This window comes from Molossus molossus, unplaced genomic scaffold (genome assembly GCF_014108415.1).
Source record: "Molossus molossus isolate mMolMol1 unplaced genomic scaffold, mMolMol1.p scaffold_m16_p_11, whole genome shotgun sequence".
Taxonomy (NCBI): Eukaryota; Metazoa; Chordata; class Mammalia; order Chiroptera; family Molossidae; genus Molossus; species Molossus molossus.
In genome coordinates this window covers 94,243,207-94,263,482 of record NW_023425346.1, presented here as the reverse complement: position 1 = coordinate 94,263,482, position 20,276 = coordinate 94,243,207, and the positions used below count along the sequence as shown (strand labels likewise).

General features: G+C 53.9%; 1 protein-coding gene across 4 annotated transcripts in view; it reads left to right on the top strand.

Moving 5' to 3' along the window:
• The first annotated feature begins 9,833 nt into the window (after nt 1-9,833).
• The window catches only part of PAX3 (paired box 3), a 93,055-nt gene continuing 82,612 nt past the window's right edge, over nt 9,834-20,276 (top strand). For 3 of the 4 annotated variants that reach the window (XM_036254255.1, XM_036254252.1, XM_036254254.1), the window contains exons 1-4: nt 9,834-10,284; nt 11,538-11,773; nt 13,079-13,208; nt 14,352-14,486. In XM_036254255.1, coding sequence (XP_036110148.1) covers nt 10,200-10,284; nt 11,538-11,773; nt 13,079-13,208; nt 14,352-14,486 — 586 coding nt within the window. In that variant the 5' untranslated portion in view covers nt 9,834-10,199. The remainder of the gene's footprint in view (nt 10,285-11,537; nt 11,774-13,078; nt 13,209-14,351; nt 14,487-20,276) is intronic. The other variant, XM_036254253.1, reaches the window with a different exon arrangement.

Sequence of the window (20,276 nt, the reverse complement as noted above, 5' to 3'; positions counted from 1 at the left end):
CCGTGACCTTTGGCCAAGCCCCAACTGCAGGGCATACACACTGTTCTCTCCTCAATGGTCCTGCTGATTTCTTTTGATTTATCTCACAAGACCACCAGCTGGGGAATGACGGCTGCTTCTCCGGGATCTTGGGCTCCTCTGGTAAAGCCCTTCTTCCCTTCCCCTCGAGGTGGTGGCAGCTGGCGGGAATCGCCCAGGAGAGACAGGAGTCCCGGCCCCAGTGTGTGGAGCAGGGCGTTTCTAGCTCACCCAGCCTGAGAGGCACGTCCCCCTCCCTGGGGAACGGGAGTGACAGGCCCAGGTGAGGGGGGCGGGGCTGCCAGACACCAAGAAGTTGGGCCTTTATTTTCTTTTAAATAAAAATGCAATTTGCAGACACTGGGGGCCGAGAGGAAGGTGCCCAAGCTCTTACTGCATTTTTGAACCACAGCCACAGGAGAAGTCCCAACTCCCTGACCTCCCGCGGAGGCTTCTGCCTCGCTCCCGGAGGTGGAGAGAGGGACGGCTCCAGGAAGCCTCTGCTGTCCCCTGCGAGAGTCAGTCCCCGATTATATGTCCGTTGCCCTTAAGGAAGTGTTTTCAGAAAAAAGGAGAGTGGGGAAAGGTCCAAGGAAAGTCAAGCCCTAAGAGCCGCCTCTTTCCAGGCACAACCCATCTGCAGGTTTGGTTGTCCAGGCCCAGCCCCGGTTTGCGACTTAGGAATTCAGAGCGCACAGTAGTTGCTTACTAAAGGGTTGGTGAATAACCCAGTTCCTTCACTCTCGCCCATTGCTCTTTTCTTCCCTCCACCAAATGCTCCTGCTTGCCCTTCCTTCTCCTCTGTGAGCTGCCTGGCTGAGCCTACCCGGACTTCCCTGGCTGAAATAGCAATGCCCCCACCCCAGCATTCCCTAGCTCCCCTCTCTCTACTTTCCTCCCACCAAGAACTTCTAGTTTTTCAGAGCTGAGCCTCATCCCACAACCAGTCTCCTGACAGGTTGCATTATATTCTTTTAGGCTGTTGCCTGGAACATCAGCTCCACCAGGAAGAAAACTTTGGTGTGTTTCAATTACTAAAGTAGCCCCAGCACATAGTAGAAGCTCAATGAGTCTGTGGAATGAATGAAAGGCGATGTGATCTGCTTTGGGGACACAGCCAGAAGCCATGCCCAGCGGACCATTGAGTGGAGGAGGAGAGGATAAAATAAAATGATCAAAACTGCCTTTCAGAAAGGCTTTGAGGGCCAGATTTCCTGGTGTCTCAGGCCCTAGAAGTGGTCAGTAAGCAAGGAGCCTGAGTATTTCAAGAGACATTTCGGAGGTGGTAATGCATGATTCAGCGGGAGAACGTCGGATTCACGAAGGAAGCAGCAGAAAGGAGGCCGATGCTCCTCGCTCCGCTAAAGCCAGGTGGGTAGTGCTAGCCAGGTGGGTAGTGCCACTGCCTCCAGGACCTCTTGGGTTCGCCAGCGCCGCCCAAAGCAGAGCACCAGGTCCGGATTCTCCGCAGGTCATAAGATCCCAGGGACTGTGAGCCAGAGGTCAGCGGCTCCAGGCACAGAGCTAAGGAGAGAACTCAAATTGAGCCCTGGGACTTTCTGCGGGCGGGGTGGGGTGGGGGATGCAAGGGCGGATTTGACTAGGGGCCTGAAGGCGGGACCTCCGATGCATTTCACACAGCATTTATAATTGGGCTGCAAAACCAGGAGCGGCAACTCAGAGTAGCGTCCCTCGAGGTCGGAGTTTTGCTGTCCAGCGCCAAGAGCGAACAAATAGGGCTAGTGTGCTCAGCTCCTACCTCAGCCGCTAAGTACCGGAAATCAAGGCCGGGTTAAGTTTGTACCTTGAGTCGCTCCCCCACCCCCATCCCCCTTTTTTTACATTAGGCAGAATCTTTTCAGAGGGCTTGAGTAGAAAAATCTCAGCCCCTATAGTCTATGTTCAAGGAGCAAGGAAGATAGGACCTGCTATGATGGAGTGGGGCGGTGGGGGTAAGAGGGACACCTGCCTAGAGCCAATCTGGCCAAATTGGGAGGGTGGTGGTCACATAAGACGCCCGCCCCCAGGCACTCTCCGGAGTGAGCCCAGGGTGGCTGCTCTCAGCCAACGGGAGGGGGGAGGGCCGAGGGGCTGCCCAGAGGAACCTGAATTTGGCGACTCCCATCTCCAGACGCGACCTGGGGACTCCGAGCGTTCCAGGTATTTCTGCTAAGAACTGGAGCCCCTAAGTCCCACTTCCACCCCATCTGCACAGTGCACGCGTGCTCTTGCTCCCTGGGCGCAGGGCAGGTGGTGGCCACCCGGTCTGCTCCTAAGGTCTTTTTTTAAAAATTGATTTTTAGAGAGAGAGGGAGAGAGAGAAACATCGATGAGAGAGAACATGACAGGCTGCCTCCTGCATGCCCCTCACTGGGGATTTGGCCCACAGCCTGGGCATGTGCTCTGACCGGTATTGAACCAGCTGGTGCAGGGGCCGACGGTCAACCAGATGCTCAACCACTGAGCCACACCTGCCGGGCCGCTCCTAAGGTCTTTCTTCGCACCCCATCGTCTTTCCCCAGAGGTGACCTGAGTACCGCCCCCCACCCCCAGGCTCGCTGCCCAGAACGGATTTGGGGCTCCTCCTCGGAGCTTCCCAGGAAGGGGGCGGCTGGGGCGGTAGGGAGGCCTGGCGGGGGTCAGTGGTGGAGGGCGGAGAAAGGGGGCTGCGGGTGTGTACGTGCGAGTCTGCCAGTTTCCGTGTGGGTACCAGTGACAAGTGCCCACGTGGGGCCTCCACGTCCCTGGGGCACGTTCCTGGACGTGGGGCTCTGGGAGCCGTCGGGGTACCAGCAGGCTCTGGGCTGAAGCACCGGCTCCTGGCGGGCGGGAACCACGTCCCCTCCGGCAGCGGCGGTAACGCGATCCCAGGAAGGTGGGCGTCCGGGGAGACGCCGGCTCCTCAGCTCCTCTCCACGCGCTCCGGGGAAGGCACCAGGCCCAGGACTTTCGCTTTGGCGTGATGGATGTGAACGGCGCACTGAGGGCTGCGTAATTAATAGAGATTACTCCGGTTTTGTCGAAATGCCCTTCTTAATTACGGAAATAATTACGGAGATTTATTTGCATTTAGAAGATTCCCTCGGTGGGGCGGGCTTCGTGGTGGAGGTGGCCTCTGGGACGCAGGACTAATTGGTCACCACTGGGCTGAGGCATCCTTGTTCGGGATGGAAGTGCCCCTTGCTGTCCCCCTCGCCTCGGTGTCTGAGACCTACTCCCGGCGACTCGTCCCCCACCATCTCCGTCTGCAACCACCCTAGTTAGTGTGGGGCTCTGGCCCCTCAAAGGTGCTGAGGGACCTGGAGGACGCAGCTCCCTCAGCCCCACCCCCAGCCCTACTGCAGGTTTCCCGCCTGGGCGCCCTACCTCCCCTCGTCCCACCCAGAGGGGAGCTCCAGGAGCCCGGATCACCCATCCCTGGACTCGGCACGGGCTCTCAGGGAGAGGGAACCTACCCTGCGTGTGAGTGTGTCTGTGGATAGACGATTGTGCACCTATGTGTGTCTGTGTATGGAGTTCGAGGTGTCTTGAGTGTGTGCAAATGTGTGAATGTGCGTGACTGTATATGTCCCAATGGGTCTTTTGTGTCTGTGTTTCTAAGTACATGAGTGGGTGGTGCGTTTTGCTAAAATACCACCCACTCTCCGCCTTTCTGTCCACCTGCTGCAGGGCAGGAGAAAGTGTCGCCTCTCTGCGTCTTCGCAGCTACCACTCTCGCTTTAGTTGAAGACGCCCCCCATCCGACACTGTGGGGGAAGCAAGTGCTTCCTACCCGGCCAGGGGTGGGGGCGGGGAGGGGTGTGCCGAGTGGCCCAGTGGAGGGCCCAGGAGCCGGGAAGCGGCTTCAAAGGTTTCGTTAACGACTTTTCGGCCTTTATTTATGTCCCTATTAATACAGTATCCATCATGTAGATATCGATCTTGATCTTTATCCTTTAAACTGATACGCTAGGAATCAATTAGCCATGCAGATTACATTTCCTACATATCCAAATGTTAATCTTTCAGACTCTGGGCCAATGATATATATTTTTGCAGCCAGATAGTATTCGATTTCGTTTAAAAATGAAAAGAAGAAAAAACCTCTCTGAAGCTTATTCCTCTTGGGGCTACTTGTCTTAACTCTTAGCCCCAGGCTGAGCATTGAGGGTCTGGGGGCCGGGATGCCCCTGGAAAAGTTTTCTGAGGAAAAGAGGCACAGCCGTCAGGGTGACCTGCATGGGGGGTGGGGGGGGCACCGAGGGGACCTGGGACAGCATTCTGCGGGGGCGCGAGGCAGCCGGTTAGCGCTGGGCTGCACTTCTGTCGGTTGCTCCCTCCGGCTCAGCCACCTGGACCCCGCCAGCTTCTTTCAAAAAGTTTTGGCATTAGAGAGGGTCAGTGCTAGTCTTTTCAGATTTTCCTCTCAGAATTCTCTCATCTCCAAACTCCGAAATCCAAAGCATTCTCCCACTCTTCGCCTCCAAACCCAAGGCTACTTTAAAGTTTCTTCTCCAGAAAGAGAAACTTTGTTTAAAAGGGGGAATTGGTGTTTTCCTAGGGGAAAGGAGATGAAGAGAAGGTTTAAGATCTAGGAAGGAACTTAATTAAATTCAGTTCTAGAGATTAGAAGGCTTGAAGTGTCCTGTTTTTTGGTTCTCTCTCTCTCTCTCCCTTCCTCCCCCCCCCCTTTTAAAAGGGTGATGGGGTCAGAGAGGACAGATCCCAGGGGAGACGGGTCCATCCTGCAGTCGGTGCACTGTGAGCTCCCAGGGGCCAATCCGTTTAGTCCGGCTGGCCCAGAGCTGGGTGCCCAGCTCTCTCCCAATACCCTCCTCCTGTCCTCCGCCCGCACTTCTCCCGGCTCTGGCTAAATTGCACCTCGTGGGCTCTCGAAGACCCGGCCTCCTTCGCCTCCCCCCACCTGTTGTGTTTACTTGACTGGTTGGGCTGCTCAGTCTCCGGCTCTGGCGCGCTTTTAAAAACGTGGGGACTGCTGGTCCCGGGCTCACTCCAGGCTCTGCCGCCTTGGGCTCTGAGACCCCACTGTGGGTTTGCACATTCTTTTCCTAAGTCTCTCTTTTCTTGTTCCTTCTGTCACCCGCCTCCCATTCCGCCCTCTGAAATCCTCTCCCCAGAGAATGTCCCCAGGAGTTGAAGGGATTCAGGCGGAGGAGCAGCGCTGCGGGCTCAGGCACTAGAAAAACATGGAGACCCAGAGAGACCCGGCCTGGTTCCAGCAAAAGTCCTGTTACCCCTCCCCCTCCCCCATCCCCTGCACTCCCTGGGCTTCGGCAAGGGAACCCATAGTGGAGGCTCTTTGTGTCCAAGAGCAGGCCCAAAAGTCCTGAGGCAGAAGTTCCTGGAGTGATCATTTGCCTTCCTTTTTGTTCCGGACTTCAGGGAAACCCAACAGACCCTCCCACTTTACCCAGCATTCCTGTCTGCGCCTGCCTCCACTCTGATTCCTCTGTTCCCCAAGTCTCAGGCTCCCCCCAATACCAGTCACTTCCTGTCCTCGCAGACCCCCGCCCCCCCCCCCCCCACACACACACTGCAGCATACACGTGCTAGCAGAGAGCAGTCACCGAATTTCCCTCGTGGAGTCTAATCAAGTTAGACAGAACATTTTTTAAAGATTAAAAAGGACTTACTCTAATTTTTTTTTAATGAGCCACTTCTTCCCCCTGGAGATCCGGGCTCTGGCATCTTGTCTTGGTTATTTGCATAAAAATAATTTTTGCAGACTCAAATGAACATCTGTAGGCAACACGTTGTCCTGATATTCGTTCTCTCCCTCCCTCCCTGCCTTTCAACAAATTTGCGTTTCCATCTCTCTTCTTCCCCTCCCTTGTTTTCCTTCCCTTTTTCCTTCGCCCTCTCTCCTTCCCACAAACCAAATGTTCTTTATTGAGAACCGACTCACACGTTCTCACCCGCTCCTCCAAGGGCAGGGGCACCGCAGGGGCAAAACTGCTGCTGCTGGCCTCACACCGCTTTTGGGTGAGGCTCCCCATCCTCATCCAGTCCCTAAATCTGATCTTATCCCAACTGATTTTCCAAAGGGAGAACAGTGGCACCAAAGCTTTTGACAAATAACTGCGGGGGCCTAATGACCACAGCGCTGAGATTTAACCCCAGCATTCACCAACCGGTCTCCTCGCATCCAGCCAGGAAGCACGTGGTCACCCACCTGGCCTTTAGATTTCCTCCAGGTAAACTCGGGAAAGCCTTTCTGCGAAACTGAGGGTTTCCTGGTGTTTGCTCAAACTTCAGACTGCTTTTTGAGAGTGGTGCCTGGGACCCGGTGGGCGGCCAGGCAGGTCCCTGCCAGTTGGAGCTCAGCCCTGCAGAAACTGAGGGAGCGGGGGAGGCCTGGGTGGCAGATGCCAACCCCTACTAGGTCAGGGACATTATTTTACATAGATCATCATTTCCTCTTAAGGCCTGTGTCCAGTTACAAGTGATGTCATCTCTTAGAGGCCAGAGAAGTCCAAGTGTCATGAAAGCTTGTGCCTGGGTCTCACCATTGTGGGGACTGCGCGGTGAAGTGTGTCACATAGCCCAATCTGACCCCCCCCCCCCCATGATTGGACTGTAGATCCAGGCAACCAAACCTTCAAGTAAGGGCAGGAGAACCTTCAAGTAAAGGAGGCGTGAGCCCCCCTACCCCAACCGTGCACAGGCAGCCTCTGACTGTCACCTGCAGGCCTCTGGAACGGGGCAGGAGAGGCAGTGGCAAGTTATGTCACCCCTTTTAAAATCAAACAATCCTTCTGCTGTCTTCAAAGCTCCAGTGTCGCTTGGCACACGTGCACAGATAACAGGGAGGCAGCGCGGTTCTTGCACGTCACTGCTGCAAAGCCTCTCCGGCTGCCTTCTGCGCAGTTCGTCCACAGGGAGAAACGCTGCTCCCAAACCTGGGAGTCACGACGCAGGGACTGCGCTCCAGGCCCCACCACCGGCTCACTTTTGCCAATTAGCGCGTGCATCGCGGCCAGATTCCGCCCGAGGCTCGGTGGCACAGAGGCTTCCCCACAAGGGAAGGGGCCTGCTTGGAGAATTCTTCCCTGTTCCGGGGAGTTGTGCGCCTGGGGGCCGGGGTGCCCTTGGCTTCCGGAGAAACTGCTGAAAGAAGTAGCGGAGGCCCAGGGTTCCGAGTAGGGAAGGAGGGACTGGCGTGTAGAACTGGGGGTGCGCCCTTCCAAACAAATCTGGGAGGTTTGGGCCCACACTGCCCTCCGCTAACCTGTTGCTCGTGGCAGTGCCCCGGTGGCTCTGGGCCTGGTCTGGCGTGGCTGCGAAAGGGCGCTGCCCGGCCGGAGCCTCAGCCTGCATCGCTGCCCTAGCTCTCCGGCTCGGACTTCAGGGACACCGACCTCAGGGAATTGGGACTCTCGAGGCCTGTGCCGGCCCTGCTGCTGGGGCTCCGGGGTCCTCTGGGTGCTGCCGGGTCGGAAAGGGCCGAGCTAACCTTTTGCTACTGTAAACCTCAGAGCGCCGGGGCAGGGGAGAGGCCGGGAAGGAGAGACCCCGGAGCTGCAGACCCTACGCCCACACGTCCTCGTGGCCTCTATTTGCACATTTTCTAGCAAGTGGTGGTCGGTTTATGGTCGCGCGTACTGGAGATCCGCACTGGAGATCCAGTTCCTCCCCAGTACCTCCATTCAAAGGTCCCCCGGCTCTGCCATTTCAGAGAGGACGCGCAACCCGGGAGAAGCAGCCTGCGGCAAGCGCGCCCCTTCTCGGACCAGCCAGCTTGGAGCAGAGGGACCGCTGCCGGGGAGAGAGCCGGTCGGCGCCGGGAGGCCCTGGAAACCGGGAGCCGAGGCGCCCTTGGCGCAAAGAACGAGGGGACTCAGCCCTGGACGTTTTTTAACCGCTCTCCGCAGTCCTGGGTTCCTTTTAGACAATACTTGAAGTTCCTTTTGCCCCCTTGAAATACACTTTTGGTACCTCCCTCCCCCGACAATTACCACTGACCCCAGAAAGTGCTCTGTCTGTTTCTCTCAGCCTTTTGGAGACAGAAAACTTGGAAAAAGTCCAGCTCCCGAGTTGCAATCCCTGAGAAGGGGCTTAAGAAACAAGGACACAGACTTTGGTGGCCCCATGTGTGCGAAAAGGAAATGAGAACGTTTTCCCCTGGACAAATCGAAATCATTTAATATAAAGCCCGGCTGAGCAGGGCTCCTTCCTAAGCAGCGTCTCTCTTTCCTACTAGGAACGCATATGGGGCTCTTGTCCCCCTTGGGTGGATGAGGGATATCCAGAATTTTTCGGATGTCTCCAGAGGCCTCTCTTAACTGTTCCCAGGTCAACCAAGCATTTTGACATTGGGCCCAGCCCAAACTGCCTGCTTTCCCACTTGTGAGTGAATTTTTAAAGGGCCAACTTGCAGACCATTGAGCAGCTATTCTCCTCACCCCAATCTTGCCTTCTGAGTTTGCCTTAATTAGGGAAGTGGGGTTGGGAGCCCGAGTTCACAGTAAAAACTGTCAAAGGAGTTGGGGGAAGGGAGGACCAGGAGAGAGGGGTGGAGAACTCCAGTGCAGGAAAAATTCAAAAATCGTAAAAGGAAAAGGGGGAACTTGAAGCCCAGAAGTCATTGTTTCCTTTATTTCAAAGGGAAAAAACCTGCCCGATTCTCATCCTTTTGATTGATTAAGGCCCTGAATACCTCGCAGTCCCGGAGTGACAGTCCCTGAATAGACTCGAGCGAATGAAGCGCAGCGCAGAGCGCGGGGCTGGCACTCGGGGGTGTGAAGGAGGCAGTTGGCTGGCACTTACCAAGTTATAAATAAAAGGCTATGCACAATGGTACCTTCTCTAAGGACAGACAGTCTTTACAACACTCCTGGCGTCATATCCTGCTGGGGACACTTCAGCTCCTAGCCAAGACTTCGCTCCTTTTATTTTTCCAGCAGTTTAGTCTGAATACCATAATAAATTCCTGAGAACAAACGCTGCAGCCGGGCAAACCCTCAACGTATAGACGCATCTCTGCCGGCGTTGGGATCTATACATTGAGATTTCGAGCTGGGGCTTCCCAGAGTGGGTTTTTCAATCAAGATGTGGAGGCGGTTTTCTTCCCCTCCCCTCCCCAGCCTTCAGCTGACAGTCCCAGGGCCTCCTCGCGTCTGCTGGGCTTCACAGTACCCCTGCCCCCAGACTGCAAAGACAAAAGAGCTGGTCAGAACAGCCTGGACTCCTTCTGGGAGGAACCCCACTGGGAGGACCCCTTAACAAGCCTAGGCCAAGGGGCATTGACCAGAGGAAGGAAGGCTACACTTGTCTGGGGGTTCCCAATGCCTTCTTATGGGATTGCGCCCCCTCCAGTGGCAGTAAGCCAAGAAAAGTGTGTGTGCGTGTGTGTGTGTGTGTGTGTGAGAGAGAGAGAGAGAGAGAGAGAGAGAGTTCCATCGTTAGAAAAACATAGACACCCAGAGGGGAATAGAGTCAGAGACAGAGAAAGACACAGAGATACAGAGAGAGAGACAACAAGACCGAGAAATAGACAGCCAAGGAGGGAAACAGTGACAGAGACGAGAGGCAGGGACCCCACCCTACCCTCAGTAGCTGTCATCTCCCTCAGGCTGTCTCTCCCAGTTTCTACAGGTCTATCCTTGCCTCCTGGGGAAGGGGTGCAGCGCGGGTCCTTCTGGGGCCGGCCTCGGCCTCGGCATCGACCGGGATGAGAAGAGAAAGTGGCCACTGTCGCCCAATCAGCGCGTGTCTCCGCCACCCGGGACGGTCTCCCCGTCGGCCAATCGCTGCTCAGGGCTCCTGACCAAGCTTTGGGTGAAAGAACTAATAAATGCTCGAGAGCCCGGATCCCGGCACTCGGTGTCACGACAGGAGGAGACTCCGCAGGCCCTGCTCCCGGCCCCACCCCCCTGTCGCGGTGCTCTGAGCCCCCCGCCCCAGCGCCCCCAGCCGCGGGGCCACTCGCCCAGACTCCCACCGAACTTTTCCGCCCTGGGCTCGAGATCTTGGACTCAGGGGTTTCCCATCCTGGTTCCACCTCGACCTCTCCCTGGACTAGACGCGAGCAGCCCTCCTCCCCGCGGCCCTCCCTCTCTCTCCAGCCTTTCTGGGGAGGGGCTCTCCACGCTCCCGGGAGTTCCCGAGGGTCACCAGCGCCGCGCTCGCCTTTCTATCTCGCCTTCACCTGGATATAATTCCCAAGCGGAGCTGCCCCCAGGATGACCACGCTGGCCGGAGCTGTGCCCAGGATGATGCGGCCGGGCCCCGGGCAGAACTACCCGCGCAGCGGGTTCCCGCTGGAAGGTAAGCGAGGGCCTCAGCGGCCTCGAGCCCGGGACTCGGCCAGGGCCGCTCCACCCCACCCGGGGTCTCCGCAGGGCCCTTTAGCTTGCCCAAGGACCCTTTCCCCTGGGCACCCCTACTTCGGGAGGGAACAGTAGGGGCGAGACCTGCACCCGATTTTCTCTGCGAAAATGGAGCGCGGTTCTCTCCGAAAGCCCTTGCATAGCTTGGCGGCCAGGCCTGCACCCGCCGGGCCACTTTGCCCTGTTGTTTTGGAAAAACCATGGTGGGGAATGGGCTTGAATGGGCTTCTGAGCACCTGAAAGCAACTTCTCCGCATTTTGTCCACCCAAAGGCGTCTCAAATTGTCCCAGCTTTGCCCATATCCGCTAGGCTCTCGTTAAGTTCCGGGAGAATTTTCTTGCCAGGGAAATGTTGCGGCGGCGAGGCCGAGCGACACCGGGCTTGGGGTTCGTAGTGTTCGTTAATTACTCAGCGTTTCACTCTTCTTGAGCGGCATCTTGAAGTTCCCATACCCCGTTTGATAAACTGCCTTAAAGTCTGCTTGAAGATTCTAGTGATCCGGGGGACGCAGGAAGTTTTGCAAGCCCGAGCCTTTCTGACAGTTTGATAGGTTGGGGCGCCCCAGTGGGGATGCAGGTCCGGTGGCTCCTGCCTTGGGCTCTCGGTCCAGAGTAGAATAATACCCAGAGCATGACTGGAGGCAAGGGGGGCCGCGAACAGACCCGGCTGTCTCCCTGTCCCTAGATGTAACAGGTGACAAGCGCTGCCACCTGCGGCCTCCTTTTGGGACCCTCTTTGATCTTTGGCTACTTGCACTCCTAGCTGGATATCCCAAAGGCTGTCAGCTCCTCCAAGTCCCTTAGGAAGGGAGCAGCCCTAGTGGAACAGGGTTCAGTGTGAGCAGAGTTCCCCAAGGCTGGAGCAACAGTCAAAGAGTCCCCTGGGTTCCCCAGAGTTGCTACCTTAGCTGGGCCTAAATGGAAGACAGTTTTTCCTGCGACAAGTTATTTAGCTCTGGCTGTTCCCTTCACACAAGTTTCTGGGGCCCCGAATTGTTTAATACTTTGAACAAATGTGGTTGAAAAAGGGTCTGGGGCTGGGAGTTGGACGTGAGCGGTTTCAGTGCCGAGGCTGTAACGTTCAGATCGGCCCAAGAATGCGAATTTACAGGGCTCATCTTTCCAATTGCTGCTCCCAGTTCCTCTGAAGTGACTTTCCCTTTGCCTCTCGTTTCACCTTCTGCCCCCCAGTGTCCACTCCCCTCGGCCAGGGCCGGGTCAACCAGCTTGGAGGTGTATTTATCAACGGCAGGCCGCTGCCCAACCACATCCGCCACAAGATCGTGGAGATGGCCCACCATGGCATCCGGCCCTGCGTCATCTCCCGCCAGTTGCGCGTGTCCCACGGCTGCGTCTCTAAGATCCTGTGCAGGTACCAGGAGACGGGCTCCATCCGTCCCGGTGCCATTGGCGGCAGCAAGCCCAAGGTGAGCAGGCTCTGGAGGCTCCTTTGGGCCTGCGGGCTCCGGGTTAGGGGCAAGGACTGCAGTCTGGGACTTTCCAAGGAGTTTTTTGTCAAGTCTGGGGAGGGGTGTGTGTGTGTGTGTGTGTGTGTGTGTGTGTGTGTGGTGAGTATGGGGGGACTTAGTTGCTGCCTAAGCTGAGATTGTTTGATTAACCTTAAGTGCAAACGCCAACCCTTTGCTAAAGAAAATACAGCATTTCCCTTATGCCTTGGATCCTGTAATTCCTCAATACATTAGTCTGATAGGCAAACACCAAACTGTATGTGTCCACTTGTTGCTGGTTTCTTCCTCAAATATTTCCCCGGCTCCCACTCACTGCAGTGCTATTTCCAAAATCGAATCTAAAGAGTTACCTCTGCTCTTTTAACAGTTGTTCTCCCAACTCCTGTCCCCAGTCTATTCCAGTCCAAATTATCTTAAAGGAGTCAAAGTTGAGCGATTTGTTTTCTTTGTAGAAGCCCATGACTTGGCTTTTAAAAAGCAGTTTGGTGCTATCCTCAGATGATTTTGGTTTCCTTTATTTAAAAAGGAAAGAGAGAGAGTCCCGCTGGGTAGGGCTGAGTGGGAGGGGGGTTAGTGGGGTCTGCCTTTTCTTCTGGATGTGGGGAGAATGCAATATAATTTCTTCTTGCCACAGGGCAAAATCAAAAGGAGAGTTCTGGTAAACTTAAGACGTCTGAACCCGCTCCTGTCCTCCTCCCTCCTCAACGCCCTTTGCAACCTCTCTTAGAATCTCTGAAAACTCTTTTAAATGAAAAAAATAAAATAAAATTGAGAGCCAGTTTTTCAAATGATGCCTGTTATCCACTCCAACTAATTTTTGAAAGCCTGGATAGCCACTGTTTGTAGTTAATTTTGCTCTTTAGCTAAAATCAGTGCTCCTTTGGAGAGGCAAAAGTTGCAGATCTAACTTGATTTCTCTACTTCTCTTTCAAGCCTTTCTTTCTTTCTTTCTTTTTTAAGTTTTATTTTCCTGCCGATTTTGTGTAAGGAGTTGCCATTCTGTGTTTCCAGGGATCAGAAACTGCACCCCTCTTTTTCATTTATCCTGATTGTCTGAGCTTCTCTGGGGAGGAGGACAGCCCCGGGGTTGCTTCAGGGTAGGACGACTTTCCGACCGGCCCTACCTAAAAGTAAAACGCCTTAGCTGGGATCCTTTTGCTAACAAGAGGGACCTTCCCATAGGGTGTAAGAGGGAGCGGTCAGCTTGGCCACCACCACATCTGGCCCGGAGGACTGGGTATCAACCTGCCTGTTCTCTTAAAGCAGGTGACAACGCCTGATGTGGAGAAGAAAATTGAGGAATACAAAAGAGAAAACCCGGGCATGTTCAGCTGGGAAATTCGAGACAAATTACTGAAGGACGCGGTCTGTGATCGAAACACAGTGCCCTCAGGTACCTGGCCCACTGATGTCTTCCTGAGGCGGGCTGCCAGTCGCTGTTTCCCGGGCGAGCCATTTAAGCTCTAATCACCCCAGTGATCGATCTGGGCCGCTGGGAGACGGCTCCGTCCAGGGCCCTGAAACATTCACGAACCAGGAGTTTTACGGAGGGAGCATTGAGCTGCTTGTTTTGAGGTTGAGACACCAACGCAGAGGGCTCCCCAAAGAGGATTTCCGCCAAGGAAACAGGGCAGGAAACGCGAGGCGGAGGCCAAGTGTTTATTAATATTGATGTTCCCTTTTAAAGAGAAACAAATGTTTTGGTAACCCCAATCGAAGGGAGATGGGCCTGGGCCCGCCGAGGCTTGGCTGTGTCCGCTGAGGAGGGGAGGCTGCGCGGCGGGCCCGCCGTGTCCCCGAGGGTCCCAGGGACCGCCGTAGCCGTGGGTGGCGGAGAGAGAAGAGGGGCCAGCGCAGGCCGAGCGCGAGGGCGCGCGGCAGAGTTTGTTTTTAATTAAAAGGAAACTCCCTCCGCCCCCCACCCGCCCTCCGAGAACGAGATATTTCAGAGCAGGGATTTGTTTACCCCACCGGAATCTGGAAAAAATAAATGGGGGGAGAGTGCATTTTCTTTTGATATTTACAATAGGAAACGGTTCTGCAGTTGAAATTGAAACCCTTTATAGCCTTAAAATTTTTTTTTTTTAAAGTTGAATTGCTGGGGAAGGGTCCGCTGCGGTTCTTCGGTTCTTCCTCCCTGAACAGGAACCGCGGGGCCCGCCCAGTGCCTGCAGGTGGTGTGGGGGGTGCAGGGTGGGCTGGCAGGAGAAGTCTCTTAGGTTGGAGGCCTAGAGCCCCGTCTGCAGGGTTCAGAAAGGAAGTGTTTCCTGCTCGGAGAGAGGGACAGTACCGGTGGTTCTCGGAGGTGCAGGCTTCCCAGGTTCCGGTCTCCCTTTCCATAGGTGATGATTACGGGGGTGTTCGAATGGGAGGCTGAGGGGGTGTTAAAAGAACGAGGTGACCCCAGGAAGCGGGAGGAGACAGAAGCAGGCTGGTGGGGCAGGCGGTGCTGGGTGCGGACGGGGGATGGGGGCTCCCTCCTGTCCGGCCCTGCGTGTCTCAGACGTCTGCGCTCCCTCCCTCCTCCCACCCCCAGTGAGTTCCATCAGTCGAATCTTGAGGAGTAAGTTCGGGAAAGGGGAAGAGGAGGATGTCGATTTGGAGAGGAAGGAGGCGGAGGAGAGCGAGAAGAAGGCGAAACACAGCATCGACGGCATCCTGAGCGAGCGAGGTAAGCGGCGCGCCGAGGGCCTCGCTGGGGCGGACCGTCTCGCTCTGCGCTGGCGGCCGGGGTCCGCCCAGCTCTGGTGGTCAAGGTCCCCTCGCTCCTGTCTACTGTACCTGGGTAGGGGCCTGCCAGGGAGAGACGCACTTGCAATCTAAACAAAAATTTTCTCCTTTGTTTACTTTCTCTATTTTATAAATCTTTCTGCTGCACCACCTCCAGCCCCGGGGAGTCTAAAACTTTGAATTGCGTTTTAGGTGCGGGGCGCACGGGACTGGGCGTTTCCGAGGGAGCGGTTGAGTAGGGGGGAGAGAGTTGCGATCTCCCGAGGTTGAAGGGACTTTTGCCTCGGAAAGGCCGGGATCTTCAGAGTTTCTCACATCAGAGGAGGGAGGGAGGGAAGGGGGGGGGGGGAGAGAGAGAGAGAGAGAGAGAGAGAGAGAGAGAGAGAGAGAGAGAGAGAGAGATTCTTTCAATGCGCCCCAAAGCTGCTCCACTTCACTTACCCTATAAATGTATATGTGTAAGTTGGCTGCATTTTCTTTGTTTTAAAGTGGTTTTCAAATGAGATGGGATTTGATTTGTGTGTGTGTCTGGGAAGTAAAACTGAGAAACCGAGGGAATCTGGGTTTTGGACCCACATTGCTGGCACCCTCTCGGCCCAAGGGTGGGGACCACCTGCTCTTTGTGGGCTATGACCTGTCAGCATCGAGAGAAAAATCTTTTCCTCAGAACCAGGAGTGCAACCTGTTTCCTTTTGACACGCTGCGGGTCATCTTCTGACTGTCTAAAGGTACCCACTCCCTCCCAAAGAAAAGTCAACCCCTTGGAGCTGAACCAGGAAGAGGTGACCACACAGAGCAGTCTCAGCAGATTTGTGCCCCAACGGTTTTGGCCTTGGTTGCCCCTCTTCAGATTCGCAAATGATCTGGAATCCCTGGTGTCTCCTCTCTCCTCTGTTATCTTTAGCCTGGATTTTGTAGGGCTGAGTTTTGAGTTGCCTAGAAGTTCAAGCGACTCTTCAGGTGGGTTTGGAGCAATCACACACTGACCAGCAGGGTCCATGGCCCTCAGCCTGATAGGACTGTGGATGGGCCTTTCTTTTACTTTTCTCATCTAACTCCTGGGCAGACCACTGGTCTTTACAAACCAGAGCAAAATCTGAATGCAACCTCAAAAGGAGACTTAGATGTAGATGTTAAAAATCCAAATGGCTGATTTGGGGGATAAACAGAAGCCTAGATGCTCTGGCACACACAGAAAAATTACCAAAAACCATGGCAGGTTGCTTCCTTCTCTTTAAAGCAGGGGTCTCACATGGTCTCAGTCTAATCATCTCCTTTTAGAGGGGTGCCCTCCTTTCCCAGAATACACCTTGGCTTTTATTCTAGGCCTAGACACAGCCAGGAGGTGCTGGGGAGGGAGAAAGGTGAGAAACCAGCCAAATCCAAACCCAACGGGCCCCTTTGGGCAATGGGGCCAGGAGCTCAGAGCACCCCAGAGGGTGGAGAAGGGTGGTGGTAGGGGGGAGGCACAGCTTTGCTACTTGTTGCCAGAGGCGCCCGGCGCGGCAGATCCAAGGTTCCTTCGCAGCATAGGCAAGCAAGGCCCAGGAGACAAAACGCCCCAAATGAGCTGGTCAAACATTTGTACAACTTTTCCAGCTTTTACAAAGAAGGCCTTCTCTACACAATCTACACTTGGAGATGAACTTGGGAGACAAAGCCTGGAGAGTCCATTGAAACTCACACTTTAGCTTGGCCCAGACAAAGCTCTCGCTCGCAGCAGCTTGATGTGAACAAAGGAAGGCAACCTTTTTATAATTCAAGGAGAAAAGGAGAGAAAACAGCCCCACAAAGGGCTGCGAATAGACATTATGGGCTTGCAATGAGGGATGAATTATTCAATGAGCCCCAATAGCTGCTGCTCCAGGAAGTTTTATGGACTCTCCAGCGTGGAAAAAGTGGCCATTTCACCTAAAAATGTTTCTAGTCTTTTGGTCCGGCTTGCTGGATCGGGCTGCCATTCAGGGGCAATTGCTACCACTTTTAAAATCAGAGTATTCTCCCCAGCGGGAGCTGTACCGTTGAAAACACACATATGCACACACCTCGGAGGCTGAAGCCTAATTTAATTTGGGGTTGTCAAGGATGATGCAGCGTCAGTCTCTCCAGCGCCTCTAGCTCCGTTTCCAGATGAACCCCGGAGGGCAAGAGGGGCCCACAGAAAGGAGAATGAAGTGTAGTTCGAAGGAAAGTTTAGAAACCTCAAAAAATTCCCTCTGTTGGTTGGGCATCAAACGTCACAGGTCGCCCCGCCTGTAAAATAGAATGAGTGCTGATAAAGAGCTCTGGGCGCCCTGGCGGAGGAGTAAGAGGCTGGCCGAGCAGGGGCCTTTGGGTGCCCTGACCAGGGCGGCGTGCTCTCTGGAGGTTCCAGCTTCCTTGTGGGCCAGGAGGGTGCTGTTGCCACTGGCTTTCCAGGGGACATCTTTCCGCTTGTCCGAAACTAGGACACAGGGGAGAGGTACCCTGAAAGAGACCAGAAACGCCCTCGTTCTTCTTTCCAGGGTCTGGCTCTTTCTTTTGCTCCTTGCACCTCTCCAACTTTCCTTGCTCCTCACCCAATCCAAGAACAGTGCAGCGTGCGCCGGGTGCGCTCAGGACCTTGCGCCCTTGCTGGGTCCATCCATCCAACTTTCTTGGGGATGGAAGGGAAAGTGGCCAGGCAACACCCAACCCCCCACCGCCCAGCCCTTGGCTGGCACGGAGATCCGAGCAGGAGCTGCCCTAGGAGCCAAGCCCGGGTCTCAGCATCGGGGGCTGTGGGTACGGCCCGCGCTGCGGCCGCTCAATGGGCGCCTCTGTTCCTCCCCCGGCACGGCCGAGCGGGCCCGCGGGCGCTGCCACAATGGGTCGGCCCCCACTCCTGCGCCCTGCGCCAAAGCACCGCGCCGCCCCCTCCCCTGCGCTCTCGCCGGCTCGCAGCTTAGCTCGCCGGGCTGCAGCCGACTCAATTGCCTCCTTTATGTCCTTCTCACTTTCATCTAGACACAGCCCGCCCCTCTTCTCCTCTTTTTTTTTTTTCTCTCCCTTGCCTGAGGCTCACATTAGTGAAATTTCTGCAACCTCCCCCCATTTTTTTCTTATTTTAAAGAAAGCCCTTAACACAAAAGCAGTGACTAATCAATAGAAACTGCTCCTTCATCTCCTCCTCCCCCTCCTGCTCCTCCTCCTCCTTCTCCTCTACCTCCTTCTCCTCCACTTACTCCTCCTCCAGCAGGGTGACGCTTTTCCTGTTTGGGAATTTTGGGAAACATTTTTGCTTTGTGCCGTAATGGAATTAGAGGACAGATGAGGACTGTAAATGGACACGCGACTGCAAGACTGTCTCTTAAATATTTAGATGCAACGTTACAATTACTGACTTGTTGCAGCGGCTTTGAAGTGGCGCTCCGGGGGTGCAGGGGGAGAGAGGCCAGATCGGCAAATTGATGTTTTGATTGGGGCTGGAGATACACTTTCACAAGACTTTCCCCCTTTTAAAATCATCAGTGAGCGTGGGAGGTTTGCAACAATTTCAAAGGTTGAGCTAAGAGACCCCAAGCGTAGGTCGGTTGGGGCTTATACTCCTTTCCTATCTCTCCCTTGTTTTTTGACATTTATGAAAAACAGTGCTGCTGTTTTTTTTTTTGATTTGAGAAAAGTCAAAGTGATAAAAGTTTTGCTCGAGTACCCTCCCGCTCTGTTTGCACACGTGAGCTCTTCTAAAATTAACGACATCGACGTCAGCTTTCCAGCGGATCGTAAGATAAATAATTAAAAACGCAGACAAGTTTTAAAGGTCCTTGAAGTATTTCATTTCCAGTGGCATTAAGAAAAGAGCACTTGATCAATGACGGCAGCGCCACTAAAATCGAGGGAGACAGAAGGCCGCCCCCCCATGGCCCCCCAAGTTAGCAGGGAAGGGCGCGAGGCTCGGGGATGGTAGACGCACTTTCCCACAGACTAAAATCATGGGATATAAGACCCTCGGTTTGTGCCATCGGAACCTGTATAAAAGCGCACAGCCCGCTCTCCAAGTCCTTTTGTCAGAATTTGACCCCGACGCCGTCTAAGTCTTTAGAGTAAATTCCATATTTTCCGAAGCCCTTGCAACCCTCAACGATACAATCAAAGATGCAGGGGAAATAGCAGAACTTGCCTTGCGTTAGAACACCACGCTGCGTTCTCTTCCAGGACGTAGCGGTGGCGATTTTCCCGTTGGGACGATGGGAAAGGAAGCAGCGGAGTTCGGGTGTCGGTTTCTCCCATTCGCCTGTTGGTTTTGTCGGGTTGACTGCTGGATGTTTACTTTCTAGCCTTATTGAACACATGCAGATTTTCTCATTAATGCTTGAAATCGTATGTTTGTTTGGTGGCTTGATTTGATTGTTGAGAGCACCGGAACGGGGACGTAGTGGCTTCAAGTGCGTAATAATCACTGCAGGGTTATTTAAGAGTCCCCAGGGCCGCGCCATAAAACCCGCCCGGGCGGTGAGGCGGAACCGGCGAGTGCGCCTGGGCTCAGGAGAGAGCAGTGGCGGAATCAGGCAGGTGGATGGCAGCGTTGCCACCGAACCCAGTTTCAACATCCACGAATACATATATCTGAGGCCAAAAAAAAAAAAAACCACTTTTCTAGCCGTGAGGTTCAATGTTTAGGTTGTACATAAGTAAATAACCAGTGCAAATAAAAAGCCGCAACATCATCGAACACAAAGGATGTGAGAGCGAGAGATTGGCCAGGGCTGGGGCAGAGCAAGTTCTGTTCAGTAGGGTTCTAGGCAGGTAACTTCTTTATGCGGGTAAATACAGATTAAAGAACCATTAAGAATGTAGATATAGAACTAACAAGACACTAAAAGGCAATTAAGCAGTCAGTTTAATGCCTTCGCTCACCGGTTGCTCTGGGGTTGTTTTACAACTAGGAATTAAAATCTGAAAAGGAAGTTTTCAGCAGTTCTGGCCAAATATTGATTAAGTAGCTGTTTGTTGATACCATTGTTACACATTAAAAGGCTGGGATCGGGGCCCCTCACTGGCCATCTTCTATTGTGAGAGATTCTTAACCACTGAGATCAAAGCGGGATCATTTCAACTTATCTGTCTTGGAAAAGCCTCCTTTTCCTCTGAAACCTCTAAGGAGGATTGACCAAATTCTCTTTAAGAAATAGGAGCCTAAACCAGTAACATGTTGTGGGTTTGTAGAGAAGAGATTCATGGGGTGTTTTTAATTATCCCGTGGTGATTTCTTGTTTAGAATTTAGGCTAAGATGGCGAATTTCTCATCAAATACATTCTCATTTAGGGGAGGTGGGGGGAGGCAGGGAAGCTACTGTCTGAATGTTGATCAATTTTTAAACATGCAAATTTCACTGAAGCTGCCTTCCCAGCTGGGTTGAAATAAGGAAAGACGTCAGCTTTTTATGTAAAATTAGGTAGGGAATAATTAAATACACAGGACACTGAAGGTTATACTGACGACATGTCTCTACATGTGTTTCTATACTTTGTGTGTTTATAGATGGCTAGATGAGCCTCATGGATATTTATAAAGTCCCTATAACGAAGGAGTAGAAACGTGTTTGTGTGTATAGTTTGTGCATCGTTAGAGTTTATTTGCAAGTCAGTCATTATGAATTATGCTGGCAGTAAACTGTATCCAGTTGCACAAAATAAAGGTTTATTTTCCTGTGGATCACACTTTCTAAAGCCATCAGAATGTGAGGTAACAGCATAGCCTCTTAATCAACAC